Source organism: Suricata suricatta, chromosome 8 (genome assembly GCF_006229205.1).
Source record: "Suricata suricatta isolate VVHF042 chromosome 8, meerkat_22Aug2017_6uvM2_HiC, whole genome shotgun sequence".
Lineage (NCBI taxonomy): Eukaryota > Metazoa > Chordata > Mammalia > Carnivora > Herpestidae > Suricata > Suricata suricatta.
Window position 1 is genome coordinate 47536282 of NC_043707.1, and position 10552 is coordinate 47546833.

The 10552-nt window shown below is 41.7% G+C and overlaps 1 protein-coding gene across 1 annotated transcript in view; it reads left to right on the forward strand.

The window, feature by feature from the left end:
- Window positions 1-9921, forward strand: part of DENND2C (DENN domain containing 2C) — a 41043-nt gene extending 31122 nt beyond the window's left edge. Inside the window, exons 15-18 of the mRNA XM_029948145.1 lie at window positions 159-264; window positions 6478-6714; window positions 6955-7041; window positions 8093-9921. Coding sequence (XP_029804005.1) covers window positions 159-264; window positions 6478-6714; window positions 6955-7041; window positions 8093-8124 — 462 coding nt within the window. The 3' untranslated portion in view covers window positions 8125-9921. The remainder of the gene's footprint in view (window positions 1-158; window positions 265-6477; window positions 6715-6954; window positions 7042-8092) is intronic.
- The last annotated feature ends 631 nt before the right edge of the window (window positions 9922-10552 follow it).

Sequence of the window (10552 nt, forward strand, 5' to 3'; positions counted from 1 at the left end):
CTGCTTTCTGCTGACTGTAGGGAAAGAAGGAAGGTTCAGACCGAGTCTTCAGCCAGAACCTTTACAGAATCCCCAGTGGAATTTTGGGGATTTAACTGGTCTATGTTTGAGATTTTTTCTTTCAAAGGTCCTGAAAAATCTCAATTTCACCTTTTAAGGTATCTGATGAGGACGAAATTCTACCTCCTAAACTCCAAGCTGCCTTGATGCAGATTTTGGAAGAACGAAACGAAATCTTGGCCCAGGAGCAGTATTTTTCACAAGGTATGAGACGAATGGTCTGAGGACTTAAAGTCAAGGCAGTGGTGACACACCGAATGCCCAGCACCCTGCCCGGGAATGTGCAGCAGTGTCAGGTTGCCCGTGGTGTGGAAGGCTTACAACCCCCTCCCTTGCTGACCCGCAGATGTGCGGGTCCCCTTCTGCTTCAGTACTTTTACACTTCCTCTGTTCCATTCATGGAATGCTGTTCCCCTAGATAATCCACGTGGCTCATGCTCCGCTCAGAAGTCACTTTCACAGTGAGGCCTTTCCTGCCTGTCCTTTTAATTTATTTTTTAATGTTTTATGTATTTTTGAGAGAGAGCGAGAGAGAGAGCGAGAGAGAGAGCGAGAGAGAGCGAGCTCGTGCTTGCAAGTGGGGGAGGGGCAGAGAGAGAAGAGACAGGGGATTTGCAGTGGGCTCTGTGCTGAGAACAATAAGGCGATGTGGGGCCAGAACTCACAAACCCCTGAGCCAAAGTCGGAAGCTCAACCAACTGAGCCACCCAGGCTGAGCCCCCTGACTGTCCTTTTTAAAATTGTACCCACTCCCTCTGCCTCCTTAGTCTTCTCCAGGGCTCCTTTCACCATCTGATGGACTAGAAGTGTAAGGTCCATGAGGGCAGCAACAATCTCTTTTGCTTTATCTCCAGTGTTTAAACAATAGCCAGTAAGTACATACTCCATAAATATTTGTTGAATAAATGGGCAAAAAATACTTACTGAGTGTGTCCCAGGCCTTGAGCTCAGCACTTAGCATACGTCTTATTCCATCCCCGTAATGTCCTTGTGAAGCAGCCATCATTATTTAATCCCCATTTTACCGATGAGAAAACTAAGGCTGTTTACTGATGGAGAATCTTCAGGGAGGAGCAGCTTTAGAGAAATAATTAAAAAGTTCAGTTTTGAATATTGAGATACTTACTGGATACCCAATACAGAGCAGACATTCAACTAGAGGTATCAAGTAGACATTTATATTTTTAATGTTTTTTTTTTTTGAGAGAGAGAGGGAGAGAACATGAGCAGGGGAGGGGCAGAGAGAGGGGAACAGGGGATCTGTTCAGTTGACAGCAGCCAGCCCAATGTGGGGCTCGAACTCACCAACAGTGAGATCATGACCTGAGCTGAAGTTGGACTCCCAACCACTGAGCCACCAGGTGCCCCCCAACTAGACATTTATGAACATGAATTTGGGATTCAGATTTGAACTAAAGACATACATTTAGAATTTGCTATTTTAAAGCCATGGGACCAGATGAGATAACCCTATAGGGGGATACATAGAAAAGAACAGATTTAAGGACTGAGCCCTGGGTTGGCTGGGAATGTTGTGGTCAGATTTCCAATGTTTGGCAGTGGGGAAGAGAAGGATCCAGCACAAGGAGACTCCACGAGCAGCGAGTGAAGGAGGAGAAAAACACCAGGGGAGTAATATTATAGAAACTGAGTAAAGAGACTATTTCACGAAGGAAAGTAAAGAGCATGTCTAATGCTACCGAGAGGCCACGTCAGATGACCCTGAGGGTTGACTGGCAGATCTGACCCTGGGAAAGGGCAGCAGCAGATTCAGTGAGATGGTGAGAAGGAAGCGAGATTGGGGAAGGGTCAAGAGAGAACTGGAATGGCATTCAGCTTTTTGTAAAAGTTTTTAAAAAGGTTATTTTTAATGATTATTTATTTTTGGGAGACAGTGCGAGCAGGGGAGGGTCAGAGAGAGAGGGAGACACAGAATCCTAAGCAGGTTCCAGGCTCTGAGCTGTTAGCACAGAGCCTGATGCAGAGCTCGAACTCACAAATTGCGAGATCATGACCTGAGGCAAAGTCGGATGCTTAACCAACTGAGCCATCCAGGTGCCTCATTTTTTGTAAAATTTTAATGGCATTACGAAGGGCCAAGAATAGTTAAGACACTCCTGTGAAAGATCAACACTGAAAGGGCCGCCCCACAAATCACCAATTAACCAGAAAGTCACAGTGATTAAGATCATTTGGTTTTGGTTCAGAAATAAACAGAGCAAGGAAAAGAAAGAATGGAAAGCGCATAAGTGTAAGGAAACTTAATTTGTGTCAGCACCAGCATTGCTTCTCAGTAGGAAAAGAACGCACCATTCAGTAAAAGAGGGCAACTGATTTTCCATATGAAAAGAAATGAATATGATCTATCAATCTGTACATAAAACTAAGTCTGATGAATTCAAGATTTAAATGTTAAAAGTAAAAGGGGGGCCTGGGTGGTTCAGTCTGTAGACGGTGCAGTTCTTGATCTCAGGGTCATGAGTTGAAGCCCCACATTGGGTACTGAGCCTACTTTAAAAAAAAAAAAAGCTGTAAATGTTAAAAGTAAAACATTAAATGTCTAGAGAAGAATGGAAGAAAATAGTTTAGGGGACACCTGGGAGGCCCAGTCGGTTGAGCAGCCGACTCTTGGCTTCAGCTCAGGTCATGATCTCACTGGTCCGTGAGTTGGAGCCCCATGTTAGGCCCTGCGTAGTCAGCACAGAACCTGCTTGGGATTTCTCTCCCTTTGCCCCTCCCCGACTTGTGTGCATGCACATTCTCTCTCCCTCAAATAAATAAATAAACATTTAAAAAATATATTTTATGTTTTGGGACAGTAATGGATTTCTTGAATGTGGCCCAAAGGCATAAAGTAAAAGGTTGATTAACTTGACATTTAAATTGTTTAAATCTGTTCATTAAGGATCACCATGGAAAAGGAATATAAAACAAGCTACAAACTAGGTGAAGATATTTTCAACAAATATAACTAATAAAGGAATAGTATTCAGAACTTATTTTTTAAAATTCCTACAATTCAGTAGTTAAAAGATGAACAACTTGGGGTTCCTGGCTGGCTCAAGCCAGTAGAGTGTGCGATTATTGATCTCGGGGTCGTGAGTTCAGGCCCTACATTGGGTATAGAGATTACTTAAAAATAAAATCTTAAAAAAAAAAAAGATGGACAACACAACAGAGAAATGAGAGAAAGATATGAACAATATTTTATAGAAGAAGAAACATGAAAGGCCAATAAATATATGAAGAGAGGTACGACCTCATCAAAATCAGGGAAATGTAAATTAAAACCATAGCGAGACACCGTTTTATACCCACCGTACTGGCAAAAGTTAAAAAGTCTGACAACATCAGGCATTGAGGAGGATGTGTATTACTTCAACTGCTTTGGAAAAACCATTTGGCATCATCTAGTAAAACTAAAGGTATATATATCTTGGGGTGCCTGGGAGGCTCAATCGGTTAAGCGTCCCGCTTCGGCTCAGGTCATGATCTCACAATTGTGGGTTCAAGTCCCGCATCAGGCTCTGTGCTGACAGCTAGCTCAGAGCCTGGAGCCTGCTTCAGATTCTGTGTCTCCCTCTCTCTCTGCCTCTCCCCTGCTCACGCTCTCTCTCTCTCTCTCTCTCTTTCTCTCTCTCTCTCACTCTCAGTCTCTCTCAAAACTAAACAAACATTAAGAAAAAATTTTAAAGTGTCTATATCCTATAACCTGACAACTCAATTTTAAGATATATACCCTAGAGAAAATCATTTAAAAAAAATTTTTTGTTTTTGAAATTTATTTTTGAGAGAGAGAGGGAGACACAGAATCTGAGCAGGCTTCAGGCTCTGAGCTAACTGCCGGCACAGAGCCTGATGCGGGGCTTGAACCCACGAACTGTGAGATCATGACCTGAGCCGAAGCTGGATGCTCAACCAACTGAGCCACCCAGGTGCCCTGAGAAACTCTTAAACATGATAATTAGATAATAAGTAAATAGTTTTCATAGCAGCATTGTGTGACAGCAAAAGTAACTGTTCATTGACAGGAGAATATTGCCTTAAGAAAAGCATCTTAAAAACATATATTGAATAAGACAGTAAGTGGGGCGTCTGGATGGCTCAGTTGGTTAGGCTTCCAACTTTGGCTCAGGTCATGATCTCATGGTTTGTGGGTTCAAGCCCTGCATCAGACTCTGTGGTGACAGCTCAGAGCCTAGAGCCTGCCTCAGATTCTGTGTCTGCCTCTCTCTCTGCCCCTCCCCGACTCGTACTCTGTCTCTCTCAAAAGTAAATAAACATTAAAAACTAAATAAAAAAGATAAGGCGCTTGGGTGGCTCAGTCCGTTAAGCATCCGGCTTCAGCTCAGGTCATGATCTCACAGTTCGTGGATTCAAGCCCCGTGTTGGGCTCTGTGCTGACAGCTCAGAGCCTGGAGCCGTCTTCAGATTCTGTGTCTCCCTCTCTCTCTGACCCTCCCCTGCTCATGCTCTGTCTCTCTCTCTCTCTCTCCCTCTCTCTCAAAAATAAACATTAAAAAAATTATCTGAATAAGATAAGTAAGTTGCAGAAGAATATGGTTTACATACTGTTCAAAGACGTACAAAAACCTAATAGTGTGTTGTTGGGGTTGCCTATGTGTACAGAGGAAGTGTGATCTCAAGTAAGGGAATGATAAATATAGAATCGCTGAGAATCGTCGCCCTCTATTGGAGAGTAGGGGAAGAACACCTCAGAGATACCCATGATGTTCTGTTTTAAACTTTGGGGTGGGTACTGGTGTGTTCATTTCACTGGTGACCTTATGAAATGTTTATACATGTAAAAGAATATAGAAAGCATATACATTAAAACAGAAACATGTAATTGAAGATAAGTTATAGAAAAGCATAATTTTTAGAACAAAGGGAATTAGATTAAGAAAGGGTACAGCAGTATAAACAACTCTTGAAAAGTTTTGCTGTAAAGTGGGAGAGAAATGGGACAGTAAGTGGAAGGGACGGGAGCCTGGGGCAGAAGTGTTGACGGTAAAAGCAGTGATGGACCATGGATTCTCAGCTACAGAAGGGAGGTGAGGAGGAGGATGTCTGGTGAACAAAATATTTTAAAAATCTACTTCATAATCCATGTAATGCCAGAAGAGACATTAGTGATCACCTCACCAGCCATTTCATTGTACAAATATGGAAAAAGGGGCCGTGGGGGGTAAAGCGACTTGCCTGCCATTTTTACTGCTGCGTCATGGTAGAACTCTGACCAAACCTAGGCCCCTGATTGCCAACCCAGCATGGAGCTAATGGAAAGAGCAAGAGACACCATGAAGGGGAAAAAAACACTACTAGGTATGGAAGAAAAAGGGGGAGCGTAAGTTGAATCTGAGGTTTGAGCCTGGAACCTGAAAGGCAATATATTTCATGTTACAGTGGTTAAGAATCACCTGACTTGGAGTCTGGCAACTTCTCCCCGTCCTAGATGAGACGATCCTGGAGAATGTCTTTGTTTTGAGCCTCAGTTTCCACAGCTGTAAAAAGGAAATAATAATTTGCTCCACTAGATTATTATATCTATAAAAACTCTAAAGACAGTGCTTGACATTTCTTCAGCCCTCAAATTATTCTGCAGTAATCATGGTTACAGTATGAAATGGGAAAGTTGAGAGAGAAACTGACCTGGTAGAGAAATGTAATGAATTTGGTTTTGAACACATATTGTGTATGTATTTGATTCAAACGGTTACCAGTTTCTCAAAAGGACCTGATTTGAGTTCTAGACAGATGGAATTTAAGTGGCAGTGGGACAACCAAGGGTGCATATCCATCACAGTAATGACAGGTGGGTAGCCTGAGCTCCGGTGACGTATCAGGGCTGGAGATGTAAGGTTCAGGATCACCAGCATGGAAAGCCAGCTCTGTCTCTGTGCCAGTCAGCTCTTAAGGGTAGGACTGCTGAGAAGTGGTCCGAGACCCGTGCTTAGGAAGTGGAAGAACAGGCAGGAGGAAAACAAATGGTTTTGGTCGTAAACACAGGAGAGGAATCCAAAAACAATCTGGAGAGTATAAAGTTGTGGGAGACCAGAGGAATGAGGAGGTGAGCATAAATGCAACCCAGAGTTTAAAGGAGAGAGGAATAGCAAAGCAGATTAAATTTGGCTGGTTCTCACAGGTGACCTTTGAAAGAGCAGTTACAGTGAGATCACGGATATGCAAGCCAGGCTGAAAGATGTAAGAAGAGTATGTGTGGGAAGGAGATGAAACTAAAAATACAAGCCATTGGCTTTTTGCAGGTCATGGAGTTTGCAAGAAAGCCAAGAATGAGGAATCTCAGCCCTTCGAGCTATGATTTCCTACACCTCACTTTCATAACCATTTCCCAGAAACACAAAACTTAGGGTATTTTCTTTCTTTCTTATTTTTTTTTTTTTCATTTTGCAGCAGACGTGACACTCAACTCTTTGGTGTCCGAGGCATTTGTGAGGTTTTTTGTGGAGCTAGTGGGACATTATTCTTTAAGCATGACCGTCACTGAGCGTGGTGAGCGTGTATTCCAAAGGGAACCATTCCGTAAATCCCACACCTCCCGAAGTGTACGTCACTTCCTGGACCTCTTCATGGAAACTCAGATGTTTGCAGGCTTCATCCAGGACCGAGAGCTTCGGAAAAGTGGGGTGAAAGGTCAGTTTCATCATAAAGTTACCTCTTGTATTTAGTGAGCATTTGGAGCATTTGAAAATAAAATAAACAAAAAATGGTATAAAGCTACAAGGGCTCAAAATCTAAGTTGTTACTATGGAACATATTTATTTTATAATTTAGTTTTAGCTATGGAATCACACTGGTAGTAAACACAGAGTTTTAGTTAAGTGATTTTCAGTACATATTAGAGAATTTCACCAGCGTGAGTTTTCCTTTTAGGTTTGTTTGAGGTCCGGGCCCTCCAGTATTTGGAAACAATTCCAGAGTCTGAGCCCAGTGGGATGAATAGAATTTTGCGGAGTCTTGGTAAGTTGTGTTTTCTTGTTAGATAATATGACTAAAATAAAACCTTTTGCAGTTAAGTGTGCCTCATCACAAAAACCTTATAATCAAATCAACAATATGACCTCAAATACACTGAACCAAAACCATGACTGTAGTTCCAAAGTGTTTTGGAGAAAAAGTGTTTTTTGGAGGTCAGGATTACCCATCAGAGTTGTCCTTGGGTCTGTTTTCCTCAGATGATGTCAGAATTTGCATATCATGATTATTAATCTTTTCTACATCATGTCACTGGGAGAATAAAAAAAAAAAACCACTCGAGATCTTTTTCCCAGAAAAGAGGATGTCCTACAACTCTAATTTTACACTTCATTAAAAAAACACAGATGTTTATGATTTTTCAATTACAATGAACTTTTCATTATCCTTTGTTATATTGGTTCCAAAACCATGAAGAACCTGTATTCCATGGTGTTTATATTGGCATTTGAAATATGTACTCCCTGGTAACTAGACTTACCATAAGGATCATTTTATAATGGATAAAAATATCAAATCACTATGATATACACCTAAATCTAATAGGACATTGTATGTCAAGTATTACTTCAATACAAAAAGAAAAAGAAATATATGCCTCCAATTAATATTAGGCCTTTTCCTTAACTAGCTGGGAGACATGGACAAAGTATACCTTGAGCTGTTATTTAATCTTTATATCATGAGGTTAGATCAAATCAGTGATTCTGAACTCTGCCTCCAGTGGGGAACTTAAATGAAAATGTCCGCCGCTCCAGGCTCCAAGAAATCTCTGGGGATCAGGCAAAGTGATTTTAACCTATAGTCCAGGTTGAAAACCACTGGATTAGGCGATGTCTGAGCTCTCCTCTACCTCTAGAATTAGACCCTTGGGATTGGTTGGTGTCTGGTTGATAACCACATCATGTGACAGTTGGCATGGTAGCTTGCTCCGGAGCAGTTCTGAACGACTAAGCGGTTAATCCCTTTCCTGAAATAATGTTCAACAAGTAAAAATAAACTAATGAGAGTTCACTCTACTTTCTTCTCTCTTTAGGAAGTAAAATGAAGTTTCTGCAGAAGAAGTGAAATCTTTGATAGACTGTCTCCATCCTAAATAGAACAGAAAGTGCCAAAGAAAATATTTTTCCAAGAGTCAGGAGGTCCTGAAGTAGCCTATGAAATCCTGGAAAGTTGAAAAGGTTACAAAGTGGGCCAGGTCCTTGGAGGAGGATTCTCCTGCTGCTGCTGTAGCGATCACTGGAGAGTTGTCAGGAGGAGTCTGGAACCAATGTTCTCATTGGTCTGCCTATTTTTTTCCCCAGTGGTCGTTTCTATTTAAATTTTGGGGCTCAGTCTTTGTGTTATGTGCTTAGTCTGTGAAGGCTCTTATCTTTTACTAGGAAAGGATTCGGTGTTGCATTTGAAAAAACTCAAAGAGGAGGGGCACCTGGCTCAAAATAAATAAATAAATAAACAGCTCAAAGATGAGCACAATGAGAGAAATTCTGAGTTTAAGGTACCGGGGAACATGATGAAAGTGCAGAGTATGCCGTACACACATAATTCTCATCACTGAAATACCATGGCAGCTTGAAACCTGTGGGCTGTTTGAGCTGAGCCAAGGAATATAGTCCTCCAGTGGCTCCAGTCCAACATTTTGTCTGGGGGATGGCACTTCTGTGGAAGCATTATTTGTTAACACTGTTGTTGAGGATCTCATACTGGGAGATACCTTGCAGCTTCTCCTCCACATCGCGTGGCATGTGAGTAGCCTGTCCACACGAAACTTTGTGGAATTCCAGCAGGAAAACATCCTTGCAAGGGCATGATGGTACATGTATGTCAGGTTATTTCAGTCTTTAAGTCAACCTCATGAGATACTCGTTGCATCTACCATTTGACTAATGAAGAAACTGGACTTCAGAGAGGTGAAGTAACTTGCCCAGAGTTCTACAACGAAGCCAGAACTGAAGCCAGGACTACTCATTTGTGAACACAGACAAAGTTGGTTAGTCTTGCAGATGGAAATTTGAACTCTTTGGGCCGACAGCTATGTAAAAAAGGTTTTTGTGTTTTGTTTTGTTTTTTAAGCTCAGACCCAACTCTCAGCTCTAAGACTTCAAATCATAGGTGCCTAAAGGAGACTCTTTTTTGGTTCCCCTACAATTGTTGGGCTTTTTTGCCCTAATTAAATTGGACTCAAGACTATGAATATTTCCTGGGCACTCACCACACAATTACCCCAACCCTTACTATCTAAAATAGTAGTAGGAATTTGTTAGTGATGGTGTAATTTTCAGTGATAAATGTTAGAGAAGTCAGTTTGTTTTCTTCAATTCCTGATGATGGGTTTAACTGGCATAAAAATATTTATTCGAACTTAACAAAACCTTGAGAGTTGTATTATGATACAGTTTATTGACTTGTACAGTGTTGTCATTACAACCCATTCCGGTGCACACGATGAATCTGAAGCAGATACCATTTAAAGCTGGTGCTATATAATAATTCTTATGGCTCTAGAAAATAGAACTGAGCCAGTATCTTTTTAAAAATGTTTATTAAGCAGCTTACCCCAGTGGGGCTCTTAGCAGACATCTCTCCATTTGCCACTCCAACCCTGAGAGGAAAATCAGTAATTGGGAATTGTTTCTAAAATAGTTTAGGAGGTATTAGTGGCGAACACCGACCGTCCCTCTGTGAGGAGACCTTTGCTTCAGGGATGGAGGTTTTATTTTATCCCTGTGACCTGAAGCTACTTCCTTTTCTTAGGTCTGTTTTATTTTGTTTTTGTAAAGTATTACGAATTCTGGATATATTTGTAAGAGTTGCTCAAGATTTGTATAAAATGCTGTTTATAGATCTTTTAATGAATAAACAAAAATTTCATGGGTCTCTTGGAGAATTTTAAATAAAATTGCTTAAGATGTAAAGACCTACATTACTTACATCTATAACTAGCACATGTATCTGGTGATAGTTCGAAAGACACTCCGAATCAACGCTACACTAACCCGACTCAGTAACCGTGGCCAACATTTCCAGGCTCCTGGAAGACAAAGCCTGGGTCTCGCTCGCACACATATCGGGCAGGGTATACAGTGTGACGACCTTATTTGGTATTGGCTTGCCTAGTCCAAGGGAGGTGGGAGACAAGGACCAGAGACGGTGCTGCGGTTGCAGCAGAAGTGGTTAGAGGGCAATGTGGGGCCCTTTTCTATTTCCGGAAAGCCCAAAGGCAAAATGAGTGGATTTTATAGACGCCCTGAAGGCAAAACGACAGCATTTTATTGAATTTGGAATCGGTGGGCAATTATTAACCTCACCTTGGTGGTTCCTTTTGTTAGGAAGACCCTTAAGCTTCTAACTTGAGACTGGCGCCAACTTCCAGAATCTGAAATAACTGCATTTATCCAATGCAAGGGCTCTCATGGGCCGAGAACGAAAAATGGGGGGGCGGGGGGCTGGGGGGGCTGCAGCAAGGAACTCAAGCGGATAGAAAGCCTGCCACAAT